This window comes from Cebus imitator, unplaced genomic scaffold (genome assembly GCF_001604975.1).
Source record: "Cebus imitator isolate Cc_AM_T3 unplaced genomic scaffold, Cebus_imitator-1.0 Scaffold504, whole genome shotgun sequence".
In the NCBI taxonomy this organism is placed as follows: Eukaryota; Metazoa; Chordata; class Mammalia; order Primates; family Cebidae; genus Cebus; species Cebus imitator.
In genome coordinates, this window is record NW_016107819.1 from 989,867 (window position 1) to 1,016,617 (window position 26,751).

General features: G+C 38.1%; 1 protein-coding gene across 1 annotated transcript in view; it reads left to right on the plus strand.

Annotated features, from left to right (window-relative positions):
* Positions 1–4,188: 4,188 nt before the first annotated feature.
* The window catches only part of LOC108292752 (sperm protein associated with the nucleus on the X chromosome N4), a 60,601-nt gene continuing 38,038 nt past the window's right edge, over positions 4,189–26,751 (plus strand). Inside the window, 3 exon segments of the mRNA XM_037733229.1 lie at positions 4,189–4,266; positions 11,636–11,791; positions 11,867–12,001. Coding sequence (XP_037589157.1) covers positions 4,189–4,266; positions 11,636–11,791; positions 11,867–12,001 — 369 coding nt within the window.

A 26,751-nucleotide genomic window follows, 5' to 3' on the forward strand; every position in this document is an offset into this window, starting at 1 on the left:
TGTTTACTTATGCAAACAGAATAAAATTGTTATAAGCCTGAAATATCAGGTCATAAAATAGTATTTGCAAACCTAATGGTAACTTTAAACCAAAAAACACATACCAAACTGAATTATATCACCAGTGAAAATCTCTTTCATTTAAAGGAAGACAGGAAAGAAACAAAAAAGAGAATACCACAAAACAAGCAAAAAACAAATAATAAAATAGAAGGAGTAATTCTTTATTTATCAATAATAACATTGGATGTAAATGAACTAAACTCTCCAATCAAGAAACAGAGCGGATGAATAAATGGAAAAATAAAGCCCAGTGATCCTTTGCCTGCAAGAAACACATTTATCTTACAAAGAGACACTTAGATTGAAAATAAAGGAATAAAAAAAAAATTTCATACCAATGGAAACCAAGAAACAGCAAAAGTAGCTGTATTTATATCAGATAAAATACATTTTTAGACAAAACCTATAGGAAAATATAAAGAAGATGAAGAAGTCAATTCAACAAAAAGATATAACAAATTTAAATATGCATAGATCCAACACTGGAACACCCAGACATATTAAGCAAGCATTATTAGCACTAAGGAGAGAGATTGGCCCCAATACAATAATAGCTGGAGCCTGTAATACTTTCAGCATTAGACAAAACCTCCAGACAAAAAATCAACAAAGAAACATTGGCCTTAATCTGCATTACAGACCAAATGACTCTATTAGATATTTCTGGGCCATTTCATCCAGTGGCTACAGAATACACATTCTTTTTCTCTCCACAGGGATCATTCTCAAGGATAGAAGATATGGTAATGACATGGTTTGGCTTTGTGTCACCACCCAAATCTCATATTGAGTTGTAAATCCAATAATTTCCATGTGTCATGGCTGGCACTCAGTGGGAGGTAACTGAGTCACGGGGGTGGTTTCCCCCCATGCTGCTCTCATAATAGTAAGTTCTCATGAGATATGATGGTTTTGTAAGGGGCCTCCCCCCTTCTTTCGGCACTCATTCCCTCTTCTGCCACCCTGTGAAAAGGTGACTTCCACCATGATTATAAGTTTCCTGAAGCCTCTCCAGCTATATGGAAATGTGAGTCAATTAAACCTCTTTCCTTTAAAAATTACCCAGTCTTGGGTATGTCACTGTAGCAGCATGAGAATGAGCTAATACAGATAGATCAAAGAACAAGTCTTAAAATAATCAGAACTAATGAAATAGTATCAAGCATCTTCTCTGACCACAATAGAATAAAACTAGAAATCAAAAAGATAGTAAGTTTTGGAAAGTATCACACATCTATAACAAAATATCGGAGACTAGGTAATTCATAAAGAAAAGAGGTTTAATTGACTCACGGTTTTGCAGGCTGTATAGTAAGCATGGTGGCTTCTGCCTCTGCTCAGCTTCTGGGAAGGCCTCAGGAAACTTACAATCATGGTGGAAAACAAAGCAATATAGAGACATCTCTTGTGGCCAGAGCAAGAGGAAGAGAAAGAGATGGTGAAGGTGCTGTACACATTCAAAACACCAGATCTTAGGAGAACTCTATCACTAAAACAGCACTAGGCGGATGGTGCTAAGCCATTAGAAACCTCCCCTATGACCCAATCACCTTTCACCAAGCCCCACCTCCAACACTGAGGATTGCATTTCAACATGAGATTTGGGTGGGAACACAGATCTATGCCATATCAGAACTCCTTTTGCTGTATCCCATAGGTTTTGTTAAGTTTCCATGTATGTATTTATTTATATGTATTTATTAAACAATATACTACTGATTGACCAGTGGGTCTATGAAGAAATTAAGAAGGAAATTGAAAAAATGTCTTGAAACAAATGACAAAGGAATAGTGATATACCCATCAAAACATTTTTTGGTAAACAAATTTAAAAAACAATTATAAAAGGTAATAAGATAATTGAAAGCTGTTATTTTCAGCAATTTTAATCAGTTTTTGACCTACCCTGTTTGATGTGGTATGCCTTTTCGTTTTTTGTTTTTTGTAACATGACAAGACAGGGTGATATTCTCACTGTTAATTGCAGGCAGGAGTCCAAAAAAAATTAAATCCTTAGAAGTTAGCTTGTGAGCACTTAATAAATAAAATAGTTAATCTCTACAAAACATCTGGGGTTCACTAAGAAAAATGTATACCTTAATAACAATGTTCTTTTGGTTTCTTAGATTTTAGATGGCACTCTTGGGAATGCTATAAATTGGTTGTATTTGGAGATCTGCAGGGTATTTTGCTAGGACTTGTTGATTTTATGGTGTATCAAATAAAGACATGTGAGCTTGATGAGCAGTGGAACAAAAATCTAAGTTCTACTCCTCTTTTTTTCCATTATTGAGTTTTGTGCCTTCCTATAGAGAATGGGACAAGAGTCAACCTGTGAGAGAAATCTAGGGCCATGCCTTCCCTATCTTTGGCCCTTTCTCTTTCTTTCTTTTAAAGTATTTTTACCTTTTTATTTTGAAACAATTATAAGTTCACAGGAAGTTTCAAAGATATGTACATGAAGGCCTTATGTATCCTTCAACCAGTCTCTCCCAATAGTAAAATCTTCAGTACACTACCACGTTACACTTTCAGTACTAGAACATTTACATTGACACAATCCAGAGCTTTTTAAGATTCAACACTTTTCTTTTGACTATTCTAGGCCCTTTTCATTTCCATATGAATATTATAATTATCCTGTCAATTTCCATGAAATTGACAAAATCTTTTTAGAATTTTTATTAGGATTTAGTTGAATAGACAGATTAATTTGGAAATAACTGACATTATACAATAGTGAATCTTCTAATTGAGAATGAAAGTATACATCTCGATTTTTCTTTTGTCATTAATTTATCTTTCCAATTTTGTGTAGTTTTAAGTTTACAAGTCATTTACATCTTTGTTCAGATTTATCCCTAGGTCTTTAATATTTTTAGTGATATTTTAAATTGCACTGTTCTTAATTTCAAATTCCTGTTGTTGAAATTAACTACTAGTTCACCCTAGTACTACCATTGGCTGGAACATTGGCTGTTATAATATATAAATTTCTAATATATAACTTCTAATATGTAAACATACAATTGATTTGAATGTTGATCTCCTAACCTGCAATCTTGCTAACCTCTATCGTCGAAGCCTTTTTTTAAGACTGACTTTTCTACACAGAATCTCCTGTAGTCTTTGACAAAAGATACTTTTACTTCTCCTCTTCCAGCTAAATGTCTTTTTTTTTTTTTTTTTTTTTTTTTGCACTGGACACAATCTCTATTACAAAATTTAACAATGCCCACACTGGTGTACGTGTTGGTGTTAGATAGTATTCTGCATGGAAAAACTCAGAACGACTTCCAGCACATGTATACCCATACCTCCACCCACCCTACACACTGGTAAAATCCATGTTGGGATACTACATTTGTGATGAACACACACCCCTGATTTGAAACAAGACTAGGATACCCAGTAAAAACGTTTATTCACTGAAGTTCTGGCAGACTGAAGGCGCTGATTTCATGCTAGAAATAGGAAACTTAAGAGAACTACATGGACATTGGAGAAAAGAACACGGATTGAAATTTGCCTGGAAGAAACCTGAAAGTTAATGGTCTTCAAGGCGCATATGAAGGAACTGTAGGAGGGAAAAATGGGATAATTCACATCTCCACCAATAAATAAATGGGCCACATTAGCTTGGAGGGATTTGAAGTGAGACATCCAAAATACTAGTACATGATGAGTGCTGGAAGACAAGAAAATGAATTACTTAATAGGAATGACTATGGGGAAGGGCTTGAAGGAATCATCATCTCACTTCCATGTGAACTATGAACATTAAACATGGAGAAATGAGGAGCAGTGGCAGATCTGTTTGTGATGCCTCTTCAGGAGATGTTGAAACAACAACAGCATTTGGTTTCTCTACATCCTTTTCGTCCTTTCCCCCCAAAGCCCAGGGAGTTGGCAGGGGTGGTACTTTGTGAGGTCAAAGCCACCCTAGACTACCACTGGGTGGAACATTGCTTGGATGATCAAACAAAGCTCAAGGGTGTAGCTTTGTCTTGCTCACCATAGAGACGGCAAGAGCTCTGGGCCACGCCACTGGAAACCTTCAATATAGCTGTGGAAATCTGCACCCTAGAAGAGCCTAGCATAGAAATTCTACAACCAAACACAATCATGGAACAAACAACTTCAAGTACCAAAGGGAATACAATGAAAAGCCCCCGTGAATACAAGAACAAAAAAGTTGACAAGGTCAGATAATTAGGTTTTGAAGGAAAGGTGAAGGTGAAAGACACACAGATAGGGGTCAGCTCAAACAGCCACACAGGTATACTGCGGACACCTGCAGAAATGAGGGTCAACTTAATGCTAGAGCACACCACAACATTCAGGTTGGCGTACTTAAAGGTATGGGTGGGAGGGTCCTGGGCAGTATGGCTTGCTGCCCAGCAAGATATTGATAAGATGTTCTTATGATCAGGCAGTTTGGCCCTTTTCATGGTGGGATGCCACCATGGTGTTTCTTGGACCTTTGTCCAACAAGGTATGGTAAGAATGTTTGTTTAGTTGGGCATTTCTTGTGGTCGGGTGGTTAGGTGGGATGTTTCTCATGGCCGGAACTCCTGTGGAATGTTTCACTTTGAGCTCTGCAAAACAGAATAGAGCTTACAAAATCCTGCAGCTTAGACTAATATTCTTGCCTTCTACTTTAGCATAAGAGGAAGAGGGGTGTTGTTGATTATCTGGCTGCTTCCTGCTGAAGAGGGGTGCTGTAATCAGGGTTTGGGTTTTGAAGCAGTGGGCGTTCGACTTGAGAGTTGTTTCCCTGGAGGCACTGGTACTGCACTTGGCAGAGGAGAAGGATGGTATTGATGTGTTGCTGGGTGGCTGCCTGTACAAGGGAGGTTAGCCTTCAGGAGATAAAGTGGGATATGAAGATAGGTATACATGGGCCAATTGTTAATAACAGGAAGCAGAAGATTAAGGCCTAAGAAAGGGGCAACCTGCTATCCTAGTACTGAATGCAGCAGAGATATTTAGTTCTGCTAACACTACAATGAGCTATAGAGCCTGCTTAGTGTGTATGGAAGAAAATGAAACAGAAGCTACTAAAGGAACCTGGATGGTCTGGTTGTTCAGCAAAATGTTAATGTTTAGATTGAAACACCAGGGTGCGTGTTCCTGACCAACTGGCCACTAGGCAGAGATGAGAGTCTGTGCCGAAAAGGAAGAAGACACTGGGGGTGGATAGACGAAAGTTGTGAGTTATGGTGGCAAGCCATGAGAACGGGGGGTTGAATTCTGGACAAAACTTTTGTTTCAACTTTTATGTTTTTCCAAATAGAATAGCTACCACTAAGGCAGCTGAGGTCTTGATAGAAAATGTTAGTGGGGGAGGAGGTGAAGGCTGTTTGTTTTTGGAGAGAGAAAGATAAATGACCTTAATAATTAATAGCCACTATGGTCCTGACAGGGCAGAAGGCTAAAGGTTGCAGTTGAAGGAATTGTTTGTGCATTTTTTCCAGGGAGCGCCCTTGCATTGGATACATGGACAGCAGGGCTGGCAGAGAGGGGAGGGGTTGGCAAGAGGTGTTTTATGGAATCTGACTTGTAACCTTAGTTAAGAGGCTATGAAGCGAAGGAGGGTGACAGCCCTGTGTGTGAGGACGTGGGTGGATTTGATGGATTGGGGGGAAGGTGTTTAGCCGAGCAAGATTATAAACGGGTTTTGGGGATGAATTAGCTGAGTAGGTGAGATGCAGGTTTATTTTGGACTGGATTTATGTGGCCAGGTTGGCAGGAAGGGCTGTGAGCTGCTGGATTTGTGTGGACAAACAAATTTAACTATTGTAAGTAAGAGGGAAGTGTCAATGATTTCAGAGGCAATGTGTGAGGCTGAGAAAGGGGGCTCAATTAATAAAGGTTAGGGGTGGGAACTTAAGAGTTTCCCACAGACAAAGTGGACAAAAGGAGAAAAAGGAGATTCGAGTAGGAGTGAAATGTTGGAAGGTGCCCTGCAGTCATACCTCCTGGATTAGCGTGAGAAATTGGCATGGACTCTCCAGGGACATGGGGAAGGGAAACCACGGAAGATCTGAAACAAAGTCTGAGAGAAAAGACTTAAAATTGGAAGCAGGGAGTATTATGGACTAGGGCCTTCCAGAATGGCAACTTCCGGAATTCTTGTTAAGTGCAGTGAGGTTGGTCCTGTGAGAGAGTGAGAATAATTTGGGGGTGAGGCAATTTCTGGATGTAGATCTGGTGCTCTTTTTAGTTTGGAATGCTGTTACTTAGTGTGGAAAGGATGTTAGCTTTGCCACTATAGGAGTAGTTAGGATAGCCTGGTGCGGACACAGCCGCATAGGTTTGAGAAAGAGGAGTCTGTGATTCAAACCCAGACCCACGGTTGTAGGGACAGAGAGGTGTCTTTTGAGGATGGACTTTTGGGCTGGGGAGAGTAGGTCTTAGGCTGAGGGGCTTTTGGGAAATGGCTCGTAAACGCATGAGGACAAATGGAAGAAGTGAAGTCTGGGCCATTTTAACCTCTAGGGAGTGTTTGGATTTTTTTCTTTTTTAAAATTTTTCCTGAAGATTGGGGGTGGTAAGGAATATGGAAGACCCATTTAATGTTTAGGGCCTTTGCCATCTGTTGTTTAACCTGTAAAACCAACAATGGCCTCTTGTCTGGATGCAAGAGGGGAGTTGAAACCAGTGTATAATATGGGTGAGGAGAATAGAAGCAATGGTGTGTGCCTTTTTGGTGGTGCTAGGCTGCCAAATGTGCTGAGAAGTTTTTCTTTGTTATGGCATCTGTAGCCTTTTGATGTCTCTTGCAGTGGTTAATGACAGCCTTCAGTGGTAGTTCAGCCACCTCCAGCAAGTTGTGTACAAGCTTACTATTTCTTACGGGGGTTCCTTTTGTAGTTAGAAAACCCCCCTGCCAGATTAAGGTGCAAGAGTGTAGTATGTGCTATGCATATTTGGAAAGGGTGTAAATGTTAACCCTCTTTCCCTTTGCTAGAGTGAGAGCCCTGGTTAGGATTTCTAGCTTTGCCTGTTGAAAGGTAGCATGGAGTGGGAGAGCATTGGATTCTAGGAGTTTATCTTCTGCAGTGATGGAATAGCCAGCTGCTGGACATGGCTCCCTTAAAGAGCTTTCATTAGTTAACCATGTATGCGTTCTCAGCAAAGGGGCTTTTGAAATGTGTTGGAAGGGGGAGGAGAGGGAGTTTAAGAGGTCCAGGCAGGAGTGAGAGAGCTTAGAGTTGGAGATATTGACATGGAGGAGGGTGGCCTGGTTGAGAGTTTTATGTCTCTGGAAGGTGATTAGAGGGTTACCTATGAATAAGGTGTGTACTTGCTGTAAGTGGGATTGTGAGAGGGATAGAAGAGATCAATGGTTTATGAGGTCCTGGAGGTTATGGAAAGATGCAATAGTAATGTGTTGGTAGAGAGTGAGTTTCTGTGCCTCTGAGACAAGCAATGTGACCACACCTAAGAATTTTAGTCAGAGTGATCAGCCTTGGATGATAGAGTTCAGTTGTTTTGAGAGGTATACAAACAGCTTGTGGGGCATTGCTCTATCTTTGGCAGAGTAGTCCAAGAGCAAGGCCTTGGTCAGAATGTACATACAAAGTAAAGGGCTTGGTAGGGTTGGGCAGTCCCAGCACTAGGTCCATTAAAAGGGATTTTTTTAGATTTTTTTAAAAGTGGGAGCTGATGAGGCAAACTGAGTTCAAGTGTTTTGCCATTGGCCCATGTGAGAGACCCAGTGAAGTAGATTGGCCAGCAAATGAAAATTGGGAATTCACAGCTGGAAGTATCCCATGAGGCTCAAGAAGAAGAGGAGATCCTTTTTTGCGTGGGGAAAGGACATGTCCCTAATTAGCTCATTTTGTTGGGTTGGGATGGCTCAAGAATTAGGGGTTAGGACAAACTCAAGGTAAGTAACTTGGGTTTGGGATATCTGAGCTTTTGTTGGGTGAGACTCAAAATCCTCAATTATGGAGGAAGTTTAAAACCTGAGTGGTGTGTTGGATGGACAGGTTAAGAGAGGGGCTACAGAGAAGGAGGTCATTGACATATTGGAGAAGGGTGCTAGGAGGAAAGGGAAGTTCAACTAGATCCTTGATGAGGGCCTATCTGAATAGGTGGGGACTATCCTAGAACCCCTGTGAGAGTACAGTTCATGTTAGTTGGGTGAACATGTGAGTATTGGAATTTGACTAAGTGAAAGCAAAAAAACTTTGGGAAGCCAGATTTAATGGAATACTGAAAAAGGCATATTTTAGATCCAATACAGAGAATTGTGTGGTAGATTGGGCAATATGAGAGAGTAGATTATATGGCTTGGGGATCACCAAATGTATTGGTACCACCACCTGGGTAACAACTCGGTGATCCTGAACCAAGAGGTAAGACCCATCTGTCTTTTGGACAGCCAGGATAGGATGTTGTAGGAAAAGTTGACAGACTTGAGAATTTGAGCTTGTGAAAGTTTACAGACAATAGGTTTGAGGGCCCTGAGGCCAGCTGGGTTAAGGGGATACTGAGACTGATGAAGGAAAATGGAGGGGTTTTGAAGGGTTATTTTAACTGGGATGTGATGTGTAGCGATTGTGAGTTTAGGAATGTTCCAAACTTTAGAATTAACAGAAGGTAACAGGGTAGATAATGAAGATGAGAGGGAGAAGAGTGGGAAGCATTTGGGTGGCAGAGTAAAATAAAAGGGGTAGAATTATAGGAGGCAAACTGAACGGAGTCCTTGAACTTACTTAATATGTCCCACCCCAAGATAGGGGTAGGGAACTGAGGGATAACTGAGGAAGGAGTGGGTGAAATGGGTTGTTGAATAGATTGTATATTAAATGAACAGTCTGTTTGTACCGAGAATATTTTATTGACTCTCACAATAGAGATAGAGGAACTGAGCAGAGGTCCAGAATATTCTGGTAAAACTGAATAACTAGCTCCTGTATCTAATAGAAAAGACATGGGCTTACCAGAGACTGACCGTGTTACCCTGGATTCCAAGGTGCTGATGGTGGTGGGGGCAGTCGACTCCAGGCCCTGTCAGTCTTCAGTTAGAGGTAGTGAAGCAGGATTAAGAGTTTCACGGAGCACAGGCTGACTTCCAGTGTTGCTTGATACCACACAGATGGGGCAAGGTTTCCAGGGTCCTGGGATTAGGACAGGCTTTTTCCCAGTGTCCCCATTGGCTATGCTTATAACAAGCTCCTGGCATTGACTGTTGCAACATTGAGGACTTCTGTATGCATTGGGAACTCTGTTGAATGGCAGCTGCCAGCATTTGGTATTTAGCCTTGTCCTTTTTTAGATTTTCTGGTTTTCAGTTCTTCCTCTCTATTGTTAAAGACCTCAAATGCCACTTAAATTAACTGTCTTTGGGAGGTTTGAGGGCCATCCTCCAGTTTTTAAAGTTTCTTTTGGATGTCAGGGGCTGACTGGGAGATAAAGTGTAAATGTAGATTTTGCCCTTATTAGTATTCTGATATATTTACTTATGGCCTTTGAAAGGCAGGAGAGGAAAAGAGCACAGGCAGCTTTATTTATGCCAGCTAGAAGGCATGATATCATATGGCCTTGTTTCTGTCTGTCTATGAAAGTTGTCTGATAACTCCAATTGGGGTAAGTTCTGGGGACAGCTATGGTCCCTATTGGGTTATGAGCAGCATCTTGTTGGTGGAGGGTATTTGCATGGGCCTGGACAGCTGTCTAGATGCATTCCCTGTCCTCCATGGAGAGGGTGGAAGAGAGAATTACATAAATGTCTTGCCAGTAAGGTTGTAAGATTGAGTGGCATACAAAAATTCCTTGTGGAAAGAGATGTGTCCTTGGAAAAGGAATCAAGTCTCTTTTTAATATGGGAGAGGTTGGCTAGAGAGATGGCAACATGATCTCAGATTATGCAGTTGGCCCTCACAATCCCCTGCAAGGGAAGGACTTTGGAAGGCTTTTGGGTGTGTGCCTGGTTTTCAGCAATAGGGGTTGCATGTGAAACCTGGTGTGTGGTAGAGAATGAAGAGGGGATGGAGGACAACAGTAAGGGGTGAAGGAGCCGGAGCCAAAGGAAAAGGAGGAAATGGTGTTGGGAGGGGGACAGAGGGAGGGGTTTTGTTTGCCAGGTGAAAATTAGAGGAAAGCCTTGTCCTGAGGATGAGGTGCCTTTGTGAGTTATTTGTTGAGGAGGATTTGGAAAGGTGAACAGGATTGGCAGAGAGAGAGAGCAAACCATGAACAGATTATGCAAAGCACTTTGGATCCTTTACCATTGCATTAAAGAAAGTTTTTTAGATTATGTTCAATTTGGAAGTTACAAGCTTTGTTTTTTGTAGGAGGGGAGTGCATACCCCAGAGGGGAATGAGTATCCCCAGAGGGTAATAAATACCCCAAAGGAAAGTGAGTACCCAGAGAGGAGTTAGTATCCCAGAAAATAGTGAGTATCCCGGAGGGGAGTGAATACCCTGGAAAAAAGTGAGTACCTAATTCCTCCCAGGAGAATGGACATAAGAGAGCTGGGGTGTACCAAAGAGCTGTGGCAGCTCTTCGTGGTCCTTTGGGGGCCAGAGTGGCTGGAATGGTGAGCGTTCTGAAGGCATTCCCTGAGAAGGCAGGCTGCGGTCACCTGGTGACCAGGGAGACCTCTAACCCACTGCTAAAATTTTCTAGAGTACCAGTAGAAATAGAGAAAAATCTGGAAAGGTGGAAAAGGGAGATTCACCTACTAATTGGAGCCTGGTGTTTGATGTAAGGTCCAGCAATGGGGGTGATCCTTACTGGAGCCACCTGTAAAGAAGAAGGAAGCAAACAGAGGATGGAGAGTTTGATCAGGACCTGGAGGTCAGCCCAGGGCTGGAAAAGATGAGAGAATAAGGGGAACGGGGCTGGGGCTGGGAACAGGTAGTTCATTCAGGATATGGAAGCCAGCTCAGGTCTAGTTTTTGCTGCTTGATGCTTTCAGGGTTGCAAGAGAAGACTTATCTGATAAAATCCAATCCCCATCCCAGATTTTGGCACCAAAATTTTAGGTTTTGAAGGGAAGGCAACAGTTAAAGAAAGACACACAGAGAGGAGATGGCTAAAATAGCAATACAGGTTTATTGTTGACAGCTGCAAAAGTGGGGGACCAGCTTAATGGCAAAGCCCACCACCATTTACAGGCTGGGTTACTTATAGGTATGGTTGGGAGGGGCCTGGGCAGTATGGCTAGCTGTCTGGCAGGATATTGATAAGATATTCCTATGATCAGGTGGTTTGGTCCTTTTTCCAGTGGGATGTAATTGTGGTGTTTTTTGGACCTTTGACCAGCAAGATATAATAGTGATGTTTCTTATTTGGGCCTTTGTCCACCTTGTAGTCAGGTGGTTAGGCAGGATGTTTCTCATGGCCTCAACCCCCATGGAATGTTTCACTTTGAACAAGTCCTCAAAATAGCAGTGAGCTTACAAAATAGTGCAGTTTGGACTAACACAGATGACCTTACTCATGCTCCTCTTCTTCCCCATAGATCCCTACCCTATGATTCCACCTTGTTTTTCTCTGGCACAAGCCCTTTCCTAAACCTGTGTTTCTTCTTATAAATCCCTCCTTGCTATCTAGTGTCTATCCTATTCACCCAAAATAATGCCTTTCTGGCCTCTCCCTGTTTTCTTACCAGAAGAAAATGTTATAGACAGAGTTTCAGCCCCTGAACAGAGTTAGAAAGAAACACAAAAACCAAAATAGCCAAAATTAGTGTTTTACTACAAGAAGAATAAGAAAAGATATTCAGAAATAAAAAATAAATAAAACAAAATTAAAAATAAGTAAAAGGCAGCAAGAAAAAAAAGAAAGAAAAGAAATTGAAATAAACTGAAGAATAACCAGCCCCCAGAGAACTCCACTGATCCAATCCAAGAGAACGGAGACCTAGGCATATCCATAGGAGGGTGGGGAGGATTAGTCACACCTGGAGAAACCAAATTGGTAAAATCATCACCACTGATGGCAATGATTACAATAAAATCATGTTTGGTGAGCTGATAACTGTGTATATTTCTGCCTGTTTTCTGATGGTGGGGAGGAAGGGAAGGGAAGATAGGCATTTGAGAAGAGAGAGATTTGAGATATCCTGTAGGGTTGGTGGACAGACACACAGGTTAGCCAGACATTGTAAATAAGGACGGGGGGAAGGACTCATTCCTGGAGACAAATTTTCTTCTTAAAATTTTATCTCATAGGAGAGGAGGAAAAGGATTTGGTGTTTCTTGGAGCATGTGCATGTTTAGAAGAGCACATAAAAAGATCTGTATTGTATGTAGGTGACAGTGACACTCTTTCCAAAATGAAGACATCAAAATCACCACCTCCAAGACACATACCTCATAGTTGTGCATTTTGTAACTCACCCAATGCTGTGAGCCACTGAAGGCCCTCAAAAGGACCAAAAACCTTACCCTACAGAAAGTAAGACAGCACGCCACACACACTAAAATAATGGTTTTTGGAGGATGTGGACCCAATTCTGGGACACTTGTTAGGAAACTCCAGGTACAGTAGTCACCTACCAAGTGTGGGACACTGGGAGTGGCCTGTGACTACTGCAGGCAACAAACAGAAGCATTGTCTACAGAGAATTTTAATACAAGAATACAACTGAAAGTTGGTATTTTTATTACCACTTCTATACACCAGCATTTCTATAGAATATCAGTGATAAAGGATACTTCCCCTGAAAAAAATATTGTTTTTATTAGAGAGAATACAATAAAGTGGTTTTGGCATCAAGTGTAGAAGGCTGAGTTATATTCCTTGAGTTAATTGCTCAAGATCCTCTCCTGTTTATTTACTCATTCACTCAGCTTTGTTTTCATGACCCTGTTTTCTCTTGTCTACATTGGCAATCATTGTAATGCATTTGATGTGCATCCTTTCCTCTGTATGAGTGTCAATACATGTTTTTTATTGTTTGTGGGCATTTGTTTTCAATTTATGTATCCATTGTCAATATTTAATGTTTCACTCTGCCCTGTTTATAAGATGCATCTACATATATGTCTAATCTGTTCCTCCCTTGTCAAATATATTTTTATAATTTGTAAATTTTAGAAATATATTTGGATTTTTAATGTTTGTACCCACCTTCTGTTCTCTATTTTGTTTACACCTTGGTATTATATTTTCTTTTGAGTGACTGTAAATAGTATCATGTGTTTAATTTTGATTTCCACATGTCCAATCTTAGTATATATAAGTGTGATTGATTTTTTTTTTATTTTAAAGAAATTTTATTTTTTATATTTGAGGTTTACCACGTGTTATTATGGGATACATATATAATGTATGGTTACAATGTGAAAATGATTCGTATATCTCTCTTCTTACTTTTTTAAGTATATGACAATAGCAGCTAAAATCTTATTTAACATAAATGCATGATATAATTTCATTGGCTTTAGTCCCCCTGTATATTAGATCTCTATACTTGTTCATCCTACATATCTGTTATTTTGTATCTTTTGACTTACATCTCCCCATTTCTTCTCCCATCCACAATGTTTCATTCTCTACCTCTGTCTGTTGGAGCCCCTTATTTATATAGTTCACATATGAGATCATAGAATCTTTGTCTTTATATCTGGATTATTTAACTTAGTGTGATGTCTTTTAGGTCCATCCATGTTCTGGCAAATACCAAGGTCTTTATTTATTTATTTATTTATTTTAAAGTAGAAGGATGATGTTGAAGAGCAGATAGATGGTAGCCAGAAGAAGAGAGAATGAATCTTTCTTCTGGGTCTTTTCTAACATTGTCTTCAGGACCTAGGCATATTCTAATATCCACAATTTCTCTGCCAAAATCTGCTGTCACTACAGGTATCCATCTTGGAAAGAGCCTAACATAATATGGACATGGTCCTTGATGTCTACAGAAAAATCTCACAGATCCTCATACTGAATCAGGGAGCATGAGAAGCCCTGCTAAATCTCTTTTCCTTTGTTTCACCAATCATTGGTCAATATTTCTCTGTTTTAGATAGAACTTCCATAATTCCAAAGTATGCTCTTGCATTTATGTTCATTTATTTCCAGTTGTCCAAGTACCATTTGATGAAAAGATGATTCAATATTTCCTATGTTCAATTGACCATAGCTTTATCAGTTTATTCCTGTTCTCTAAATTTTATTCTATCAATTAATACATTTAAAAGTATCCAAGCACCATGCTGTCTTGAATGCTATCACTTTGTGATAAGTTTTGAAATAGAAAAGGGAGAGTCATTCTTTTCTTTTATTGGTTTGGCTGTTCTAGGTCCTTTAAATTTACATGAGTTACATAAGATAAGCTCATCAATATCTGCAAAAAATGCACGTGGGATCTTGATTGGGGGCACATTAAATCTATACCTCAATTTGGGAAATATTGAACACAGACTTATCTCTAAGATCTATCATTGCCAGGATGCTCCAGAGTTCAGTCCTTAGACATACTCTTTTATGCGTCTGTACTTTTATTGCTTTAAATGACATCTATGTGCCTATGGCAAACAAAACTATATCTTCCCCCTATATCTCTCCCTGAGGCCCAAACTGTCTAGTTTATGCATTCATTTGGGTACTTAATAAACATTCCAAAATTAATATGATCAATGATAATTTTAGAAGAAACAATAACATTGTGCTTATTACATGCCAGGTACTCTTTTTAAGACCATATCTAACCCGATGAGGCAATTATCATTTTTCCCCTTCAAAAGAACCTGGGTAAATATCAGATAAATAAATGACTGGGCTCACTTAGAAAGTGTCGGAATCCAAGATTTGAACCCATTCATGCTGATTCTGGAATCTGCACATTTCACAATAACTCATATCATTTCTTCTAATTAGATCATATGCTTTCTCTATCTGCATACTTATCTTCTCCTTTTTCTAGTAAGATAAATTTCTTGGGGGGAATTCTTCCTAGAGCCATATCTATAATAACATAAATCATACAAAAAAAAGAACATAATAATGAATTCCTGCAGTTTCTCACTCCCCCAACATTTTACTAAGTTCTCAGACTATACAGTTGAGTTGCCTTATGGGAGTTAGTATGAAGAAGTTAGTGTTTATGGTCTATCAGTAGAAACTGCTGTTTATCAATTCCTGACCAATTCCTGCATGTTTTCTCTATTGCTATGGTTAGGCTTTGTGTCCCCATACAAATCTCATCTTGAATTATAATTCCCATAATCCCCATAATCGCCATGTGTCAAGAAAGAGACCATGTGGTGGTAATTAAATAATGGGGGCAGTTTCCTCCATGTTGCTCTCATGATATGAGTGAGTTTTCAGGAGATCTGATGATTTTATAAGTGCTTGGTAATTCCTCCTGCATTCATTTTCCTTTCTGATGCTTTGTGAAGAATGTGCCTTTCTTCCCCTTCTCTGCCTCACGATTGTAAGTTTCCTGAGGCCTCCACAGCCATGATGAACTGTGAGTCAGTTAAACCTTTTTTTTTTTTAGTAAATTACCTAGTCTCAGGCAGTCTTTGTAGCAGTGTATAAATGGACTGAGACATCTATAGAATCTATAAATATCTTAAATTCAACAGAAGAAAATAATAGACAATGGTCTTTGGTTAGTGGTTCAACACATAATGAATCCCAGTTGATTCTTATTTGAAATGCTAGAACTCAGGTCTTTATGTGATATCTGTAACTTACTTACTCTCTGATCTCTTTTTTTTTCTTTGAAACTGTTTGCACTTCTGACATTTCAATCTCTTTATTGTTTTTTCTAAGAAATATAGAATCATATAACTGTTGGCTTTGTGAGTGTCTTTCAATTTGCTACATGTGCTAAGGTCCTTTCTACATGGAGACTGTTTCTCATTTTCTTCTCTTTGCCTGAAATTATTTTCTCCCTTCTATACACAGTGCCAAATCTCACTTAAATTATTATAGGTTAGATTAATTAACAACTTTAAGTCTTTAGCCCATGGGTACCTCCTCACTTGAGTTCTTCTCTGGCCACTTTATGTAAAGTTTTAATCCAACACCTCCTATCCCCAGAGCTAACATTTTATATGCCTTCCTGGCATTATTGTTTTCTTTTTGATAATTATCATTCTCAAACATATTTTACTTTCTTCTTCTTGCTTGCAGTTTGCTTTCTCCAGTGTATTGTAAACTGCCTGATAAGAATTATCTACCTGTGTGGTTCACTACTGTATTCTCATGACTTCAAAAAGTGTCCAGCATGTAATAAATACTTAATAAATATTTGTTGCACTGACTCTTCATTATACATCATTTATTCAAGAAACATTTATTAAGCACTTATTATGTCCCAGGCACTATGCTATGTACTGAGGATTTGATGCGTCATGAGACTGACATTACCACTGCACTTAAGCCTGTGAAAAGCGGGTACGTAAATGGACATTTATAATATAAAATGTAAAGAAGTAAGATAGGAGTAAGTAAACTGTTGAGGCATATTAGAGGGGCATCTTGTCTAGCCTGTGGCATTAGAGGATACTTCTGAAACCTGAAGAGCTGAGACATGAAGTTATTGGGGGAGCTTATATAGATTTCTGTAGTATATTGTCTGAATCAGGCGTCAGCAAATTTTTATCTATCTAATTTTCTCTATCAAGAGCTAGTTAACAAATATTTTAGGTCTTGTGGGTCACATAAGGTCCTTGTTATGATTAACCAATTTTACCCATTGTCACAAAAGCAGCCATAGGTGATGCATAAACTAATGGTATGGCTCTTTGTCAATACAACTTTAATTGCAAAGAGAGGTGGCAGCACAAACTATCTTTGCATAACTCCTAATATAGCCCCATGGATTTCAAGCCATTTTTCTTTAAGTAATAGAACTCTTTCTTCAAAAAAATTTATGTGGAATATTAGTACCTAATGAGACAAATGGCCTTGGTTAAAACTTTGGTGGCAGTCTTGAAGACACTTACCTCCCTTTCCAAATGATTAGAGAAATAAGTAGGTAAGCTTTCTTCTTCCAGCATAAGAATTATCCACTTTTCCTTTCTCTCTCTTCGTACATGGCTTTCCCCTCAATCCCTTATAATAATAGCTGAGGCCAATGAGGTTGTTCTAACTAAGATAATCAAGTCAGGAAAGTTGATACCCAAAAACAGAATCAGCCCAACTTATTTGAGAAATTCTCAAAGATATTGCTATGTATTGAATTGTGGACAATTGCCTCCATCCCACCCACCAAATTCATATGTTGAAGCACTAATTTTCACTGTGATTGTATTGTTCCATTCTCATACTTCTATAAAGAAATATCTGAAACTAGGTAATTTATAAAGAAAAGAGGTTTAATTGACTCAGAGTTCCACAGGCTATACACGAAGAGTAGCTGGGAAGACCTCAGGAAACTTACAATCATGGCAGAAGACAAAGGGGAAGCAGGCACATATTCACATGGTGGCAGGAGAGAGAGAGTGAAGGGGGAGATGCTACACACTTTAAACAACAAAATCTCATGAGAACTCATTCACTATCATGAGAACAGCAAGAGGGATGTCTGCTCCCATGATCCAGTCACCTCCCACCCAGCCTTTCCTCTAATATTGAGGACTAAAATTGGATATGAATGAGACTTAGGTGAGAACACAGATTTAAACCATATTAGTGACTGTATTTGGAGACAGGGCTTATAAGGAGGTAATTAAGGTTAAATTAGGTCATAAGAGAGTAGCCATGATCTCGTAAAATTATTATCATTACAAGGAGAAACAGAACATTCCCCTCTCCTTACTCTCATCTCCCGTATCACATGGACCACAGGAAGGCTACATGAAGGAACAAGGAGAAGGCGGCCATCTACAAGCCAGAAGCCATGAAGAGAAACTTCATCAGATACCAACTCTCAAGGAACTTTGCACTTAGACCTCCAGCCTCCAGAACTGTGACAAAATGAATTTCTATTATTTACACCATCCAGTTTATAGTATTTTGTTACGACAGCTGGAACAGACTAAGGCAGACACTCCCAAAAAAAGCTGAGCTATAGTTCTATGTCCTAATTTAGTATCAAAGTTGATCTTCGACCTTTTATAAGTCTTTTTACCAAGATGCTTCCTGGAGCCCACAAATTATCTTTGATGTGGCATTTACTGTTTTAAATTTCTTGCTGAGTCACTCAATTACTTCTTATGTTGTCTGACTACTTAATGCTGCCCTAGCTTTTGAGGGGAGCTTGTTACCAAGTGTGTATAAACCAGGAGATGTTACCTAAGAGATCAGGGTTAGTTGCTATGACATATTCTTAGTCAAGGAAGTAACATTTAAACTGCTGCTTGTCAGTGTGTCTTTATTTTCTAGGCCTTGTGCTATTCTTTAGGGAAGATGGTATGATAAACAGACAAGGCACATGTGTGACTACTGACTCTGAAAAACTAGCCAAGCTGAACGCTAAGTAAATGAATGTAGCAAAAGAGCTTATTAAAAGCCCAGAAGTCACACAGAGGATGCTGTCAAATCTTTCAAAGGCAGATTAGTAAGTATACATAGCATCTTGCTTGTCTTCATATTAGAGCTGCTGCGAATGAGCTACTTAATAATAATTGTGGAGAGAACTGAATACGCAGCCTGGGCACTGTAAAGGTTGCCCATAGTCAAACTATAGAAGCATTCTGCTAGAACACAGAGAGCAGGAGTTATGTGGTCTGAAAAGTACTTAGTAGCAAGTCATTGCACTGTTAAGTCATTGCACTCTAAGGCTGTCACTGCACACTCTTTCCTCACTCAAAGGATGGGATGTTGGCACTTGTTTTGATGAAAACATACAAATACAGATTTTTTTGTCTATATTTTCTACTTTTTAGGTCAGATTTGGAGACCAATTGTCCTAGCTAGTGCTAAGCATCAACTATAGGATGCTATTTGGAAGAAAATCCTGCGACCTCAGCTAAATGATTTTGTCGTGAAACTCCTGAGGGACTCAAAGTGGAAAGTGACATGGAAGGCCTGGCAATAAAGTAATAATGTAGAGTGCTTTTCAGGAACATGAGAAATTACTTGAGCAAGTGAGGTGTTTTCTCTTGAAAAATAGTCCTCTCAAAAATTCAGAATTCTTTTACCAATGTTAGCATTGCATAAACCATTTCTGAAACCCATTTTGAAAATTAACTTTCTACCTAATATTCCTCAGGTCAGACATATATCATTCCTTACTGGTAATTAGATTATCTGCAGCAGCCAAAATATACTCAGAGCCTGTTTTCAATGAATTAAAATTTTCAGCTAAGCTAGTTAATAATAATTTAGGATCCCAAATTATGGGAGATTACGTAGTAATAAAACTTACTTTTTTATTGTACTCTGGGCTCTGGGGTACATGTGCACATCCTGCATGCTGCAGGATTTTTGCATAGGTACATACATGTCATGGTGGTTTGCTATTTCCATCCCCCCAACACCCCGTCACCTACATCAGGCATTTCTCCCGGTGTTATCCCTCCCCAACCTCCCTGTCCCCCACTGCTCCTCCCATTCCCTTCACCCCCAACCTACCCTGGTGAATGTTATTCCCTTCCCTGTGCCCAGGTGTTCTCATTGTTCATTACCCACCTATGAGTGAAAACATACCGTGTTTGGTTTTTTGTTCTTATGTCAGTTTGCTGAGAATGATGGTTTCTAGATTCATCCATGTCCCTACACAGGACACAAACCCATTGTTTTTTATGGCTACATAGTATTCTATGGTGTATATGTGCCACATTTTCTTTATCCAGTCTATCATTGATGGGCATTTCGGTTGGTTCCAGGTCTTTGCTATTGTAAATAGCACTGCAATGAACATTCGTGTGCCTGTGTCTTTATAATAGAACGTTTTATAATCCTTTGGGTATATACCCGGTAATGGGATTGCTGAGTTAGATTGAATTTCTATTTCTAGATCCTTGGGAAATCACCACACTGTCTTCCATAATGATTGAACTAATTTACACTCCCACCAACAGTGTAAAAGTGTTCCTTTTTCTCCACATCCTCTCCAGCATCTTTGTCTCCAGATTTTTTAATGATTGCCATTTTAACTGGCGTGAGATGGTATCTCAATGTGGTTTTGATTTGTATTTTTCTAATGACCAGTGATTTTGAGCATTTTTCCAGATGTTTGTTGGCTGCATAAATGTCTTCTTTTGAAAAGTGTCTGTTCATCTCCTTCACCCACTTTTGAATGGGTTTGTTTGTTTTTTTTTCTTATAAATCTGCTTTAGTTCTTTGTAGATTCTGGATATTAGGCCTTTGTCAGATGGGTAGATTGCAAACTTTTTTCCCATTCTGTTGGTTGCCAGTTCACTCTAATGATTGTTTCTTTTGCTGTGCAGAAGCTCCTTTGCCTAGGTTTTGTTCTAGGGTTTTTTTGGTGTTAATTCTTACGTTTAAATCTTAATCCAGCTGGAGTTAATTTTTGCATAAGGTGTAAGGAAGGGGTCCAGTTTCAGCTTCCTGCATATGACTAGCCAGTTTTCCCAACACCATTTATTAAACAGGAAATCCTTTCCTCATTGCTTGTTTTTGTCCGGTTTGTCAAAGATCAGAAGAATTAGCTCTGATAAGGCTTTTTAAAGGGATGCTCAAGAAAGATTTTGGGCAAATGGAGTATGAATTTAATAGGTGTGAGGCTTTCCAGGGGGTCCTACTCACAAAGGGAGAACACACACTTTGATGGATACATCCTGATAGCCTTGCTAAGAATTTGATCATATTTCTTCATAGTCAAAACGTATTTGATCTTGGTTGTTTTGTCCATAAAGTAGGTGATGTTAGGGAGATCAGAAGAAGCAGGGTCTAACAGTGCTTTTGAGGTCATGGTAGGAAATTTAGATTTCTTCTAAATATAAGAGTACAGCATTGGTGAATTTTAAGAAGAGTAGTGACATACTCCGAATTACGTTTATTCTGTGTTCACAATGGACTGGGGGTGCGGAGCTAAGTGAATCTGAGTCATGCAGCTGTTCCTGTCACCCTGATCAAAGATTATGGTAGCTTGGGCAGTGGCTCTAGACATTAAGGAAAGTGACCAGAACTAAGAGATATTTACAAAGTGAAACATAACAGTGAGGATGGCTTTAACATTTATAGGGCTATCTCTTATATGTTCCTTCATATATGGTGATAGTATCACACTAAAATGAAGATACTATTTTCTGATAGCATATATTCCTGGCTTAAAAGGGCAAACCCGAGAGAACAGCTGAGCTGAGTAAATTGTAGGTTTATATAATAAATATGCTTATTTATACATAGCAGTGAGCAACTTGTGATTTTAAAACAGTGATTCATAAAACAAAATAATATGATTGGGGATAGTCTTTTTGAACACTGAAGTTATAGTTGATTACATTTAATCTGTCATTCCCTAACATTTATATATATATTAAATCAAATTCAAAGTGAGCTTCAGCTTTCATTTTAGCAGAGTGGTTTTTATATTAATTGCTAATTTGGCAGAATTCACCTTTGGTGGGAGGTCTTGATAATTGTTTCTTTGAATGGAAAGGGTCCTAATTAATTTTTTGTGTATGAACTATTCTTCCCTGGTATCAGCTGTTGATGTAGCATGAACCAAGTGAAAGAGCACGTTGACACTGATTCCTTCTCATTATAACAAACTGACCTGTCATTAAGAATTTCTACTGTGAAATACTGACGATAACTTTTGGAACTTTGTCCTAGAAGTAGGATCCTTAATTGAAACACAAAGAAGCCCAGATGAACCTATTATCTGCACACGAGCCAACTTTGGAGTTCTAGAGGCATGGATCTGATTGTATAATTGGCAAACACCTGTTTTCTGTCTATACTGACCAGTTGCAGCACCAAACTGAATGCTTTACATCTGTAAAGCCTCATTCATCCAGATCTAGCTGCTGATAGGAATGGTATGCTTAGATATTTCAATTCAACAGATTGGATATTCAATAGGGAAACACAATTTTAAAAATTCAGCTGAATGCCATCTTTCAGATAACAAAACGATCACTAGATCCAATGGAGAAGGGAAATCAGATAAGACAGTCACTTGGAATCACAAAACAAAGCAATTGGCTGTTGTTGCTCTTGTAAAGCTATTTATTTGTTACCAATATAGGAAAAGGATATGTGGCAGATAAAATTATTTTGAGCCCACCTTTGCCTCTCCCTGAGCATGCAGTGAGAGCATATTTCTGTCTCTTATGTAGTTGGGTAGGGGTAATGTGACTGAATTCTAATTAGAGGAAATGTGAGCAGAAGTGATGTGATACTTCTACTGTTATGCAAATAAGAGTAAATGATTCCTCTGCCAGCTGAATTTCTCAGAACTCTTGGTACAGATAGAAACAAAACACTCTGATATGGCAATAGTGCAAAATAGTAATAACCTAGATCACTGTGTCTCTTATTGGAGCTGACCATTGGATGACAGAGTGAGAAATGCATCTGTCTTCAGTCCCTGAAATTTAGGGGAGTATTTTTTGTCTCTCCATAACCTAGTTTACCTTTAAATACTAATACTAATACATAACGATAGCAGCAACAGCTACTGTGTGTGGGTCACATAATATGAGCTAGGTATTGTGCTAAGCCTTTCTCAAAACTTATTTCATGCTATCCTCACAAATAAAGTTTGCCAGGTAAATACTACAATTCTCATTTCCTAAATTAAGAAACAAACTCATATTACGAAAGTGATTGACCTAGGTCTCACAGTTAGTAATCATGTCACAACCCATCTGCCTGGTTTTAAATGTTCTGTTTTCTCTGTATACAGCAGCCCCAAGTGCTAATATTTCAAGCAGTTGTTTTCCTATTTCACATGCAAGTTTCCACTATTCAAATTTCTTTTTTTTCTTTACCTGTATGACATGTTTGGCTGTATTCCCACTAAATCTCAACTTGCATTGTTGTGGGAGGGACCTGGGGCCAAGTAATTGAATCATGGTGCCCTGTCTTTCCTGTGCCATTCTCGTGATAGTAAATAAGTCTCATGAGATCTGATGGGTGCATCAGGGGTTTCTGCTTTTGCTTCCTAATTTTCTCTTGCCGCCACCATGTAAGAAGTGCCTTTTGCCCCCTGCCATAATTATGAGACCTCCCCAACCATGTGGTCAAATTAAAAGGAGGTTTAATTTGACTTACCTCAAATTAAACCTCCTTTTCTTCCCAGTCTCAGTATGTCTTTATTAGCAGCATAAAAAGGGACTAATACACTATAACATTGACAAAAAATGACACATTTTATTGGCCAAAGTATGGGAAAACATGCGCACCCATACACTGGTGGTAGAAGTATAAATGTTCTTCCTATGAAATTTCACATGCCTTTTCACTTAACAGATACAGTTCTAGAAATTTATTATACAAATGTGGTTTGTATTTTATATGTGTGATTTACATAAAAGTTTGTCCTCACATTACTTTTTATAACAGCGAAATATTAGGAAAAAGCTAAATATAAATCAGTAACTGACTGTTTAAATAAATGATGCTAAGTATACCATACTATGCCACTTCTTTAAAAAATGAGGAAACGCTTTACATACTAGGGACAGGGAAAATGGCACAATTTTTTTTTTTTTTTTTTTTTTTTTTTTTTTACATTTTATACATTATTTTTACACTTTGAAATTTTACAATATGATGCATTTCTCTTACAAAAAGAATTTTAATTTTTAAATGTATGCTTATATCTTGTTTCTTAAGGGTAGCTACTTAAGAGTTTCAATGTCATTCTTTATACCTATTCTATACATTTCTTTGTGTTAGTCAATAGTCAATAAACTCTATTTTTAAAAGCCTATTTTGAAGGTAAGAGTTTTTTTTTATTTTTGTTTTTTTAAAAATTTTTATATTCTTAATTTTTGTGAATGCACAGTAGGCACATATATTTATGGGTTACATGAGATGCTTTGAAATGAGAATCCAATGTGAAATGATCACATTGTGGAGAACAGGGTATCTATCCCCTTGTGCTATAAACAATTCAATTACATTCCTTTAGTTATTTTGAAATGTATAATTAGGTTATTATTGACTACAGTTACCACATTGTGGTGTCAAATAGTAGGTCTTACTCATTCCTTCTGACTAGTTTTTGGTGCCCATTTACCATTCCCTTCTACCCGCACCCCACACTCACTATCCTTCCAAGCCTCAGGTAACCATTCTTCTATATGTGCATGAGTTCAGTTGTTCTAATTTTTAAATCCCACAAATAACTGAGAACATGTGATGTTTGTCTTTCCGTGCCTGGTTCATTTCACTTAATGTAATTATCTCCAGTATCCATTCATCTGTTGATAGACACATAGGTTGCCTCTACATCTTGGCTATTTTGAACAGTGCTGCAACAAACATAGGAGTACAGATGCCTTTTCGATATACAGATTTCCTTCTTTTGGGGTATATGCACAGCAGGGGAATTGCTGTATCACATGGTAGCTATAATTTATAGTGTTTTGAGGAACCTCTAAACTGTTCTTCATAGGGGTTGCAGTAATTTACATTCCTACTGACAATGTACAAGGGTTTCCTTTTCTCCACATTCTTGCCATCATTTGTTATTGCCTGTCTTTGGAATAAAAGCCATTTTAACTGGGGTGAAATGATATTTCATTGTAGTTTTGATCTGCATTTCTCTGACCAATGATTTTGAGAAACTTTCCATATATCTGTTTGTCATTTCAATGTCTTCATTTGAGAAATGTCTATTCAAATAAATTGCTCATTTCTTAATTGGATCATTAGCTTTTTTTTTTTTTTTTCTTATAGACTTGTTTATTTTCTGATTATTAACCATCTATCAGATGGGTAGTTTGCAAATAATTTCTCCATATTTTGAAGGTTGTCTATTCACTTTCTTGACTGTTTCCCTTGTTGTGCAGAAGATTTTTAACTTGATGTGACCCCCATTTGTCCATTTTTGGTTTGGTTGCCCATACTCAAGAAATTTTTTCCCACACAAATGTGCTGGAGATTTTCTCTTATGTTTCATAGTTTCAGGTCTTAGTTTTAAGCCTTTAATACATTTTGATTTGATTTTTGCATATGGCAAAAGGTAGGTGTCTAGTTTCATTCTTCTGGATATGGAAATCCAGTTTTCCCAGCAGCATTTACTGGAGACTGTCTTTTCTCCCATGTATGTTATTGGCACCTTTGTCAAAAGCGAGTTAACTGAAGATGTGTGGATCTGTTTCTGGGTTCTTTATTCTGTTCTATTGGTCTATGTGTCTGTTTTTGTGCCAGTATCATGCTGCTTTGGTTACTATAGCTCTGTAGTATAATTTTAAGTAAGGTAATGTGATTTTTCCAGTTATCTTATTTTTGCTTAGGATAGCTTTGGCTATTCTGGATCTTTTGTGGTTCCATATAAATTTTAGAATTATTATTTCTATTTCTATGAAGAATGTCATTGGTATTTTTATAGTGATTTCATTGAATGTGCAGATTGCTTAGGGTAGTATGGACATTGTAACAATAAAGGTTCTTCTGGTCCATGAACATGGATATTTTCCAACTTTTTCATGTCCCCTTCTATTTATTGCATCAGTGCTTTATAGTTTGTATTATATAAATCTTTCACTTCTTTGGTTAATTCCTAGGTAATTAATTTTATTTGTGGCTATTATGAATGAGATTATTTTTTGACTACTTTTTCAGATTGTTCACTGTTGGCATATAGAAATGCTACCGTGTTTTCTGTTGATTTTGTTTCATGATACTTTATTGATTTGGTTTATTGGTTCTAAAAGATTTTTGGTGGAGTCTTCATGTTTTCCCAAATGTAAGACTATATCATCTGCAAATAAAGATAATTTGACTTCTTCCATTCCAATTTGGATGCATTTATTTCTTTCTCTTGTCTGAATGCTCTAGCTGGGAATTCCAATACTGTGTTGAGTAACAGTGGAAACAGTGGGCATCTTTGTTGTGTTAGATTTTAGAGGAAAGGATTTCAGTTGTTCACTATTCAGCAAGATACTAGCTGTGGGTCCGTCATAAATGGCTTTTATTATGTTCCTTCAATAATAAGTTTTTGAAGGGTTTTTATCATGAAGGGATGTAGAAATTTACAAATGCATTTTCAGCTTCAACTGAAATGATTACATAATTTTTATTCTTCATTCTGTTAGTGTGATTAATTTGCATGTTTAACCGTCTTTGCATCTCAGGGAAAAATAACGCTTGTACATGATGAATGACCTTTCTAATATAATGTTGAATTCAGTTGGCTAGTATTTTGTTGAGAATTTTTACATCAATATTCATCAGAGATATTGGCCTGCAGTTTTCATTTTTTGATATGTCTTTGTCTGGTTTGGGTATTAGGGTAATACTGGCCTCATAAAGTTAGACTGGAAGTATTCATTCCTCCTCTATTTTTTTAAAATAATTTGAGTAGAATTGATATTAGTTGTTCTTTAAATGTTTGGAAGAATTCAGCATTGGAGCCATTGGGTCCTAGGCTTTCCTTTAATGGGAAAATTTTTATTCTGGCTATGGTTTCACTACTCATTATTGGTCTGTTAAGGTTTTTGAATTCTTTCTGGTTCTACCTTGGTTGGTTGTGTCTAGAAGTTTTTCCATTTCTTCTAGATTTTCCAGTATAGTGGTATCTAGTTGCTCATAGTAGCCACTAACAATACTTTCAATTTCTGGTGTCAGTTGTAAGGTCTTTTATTCCATTTATTATTTTATTTATTTGTAACTTTTCTCTTTCTTTC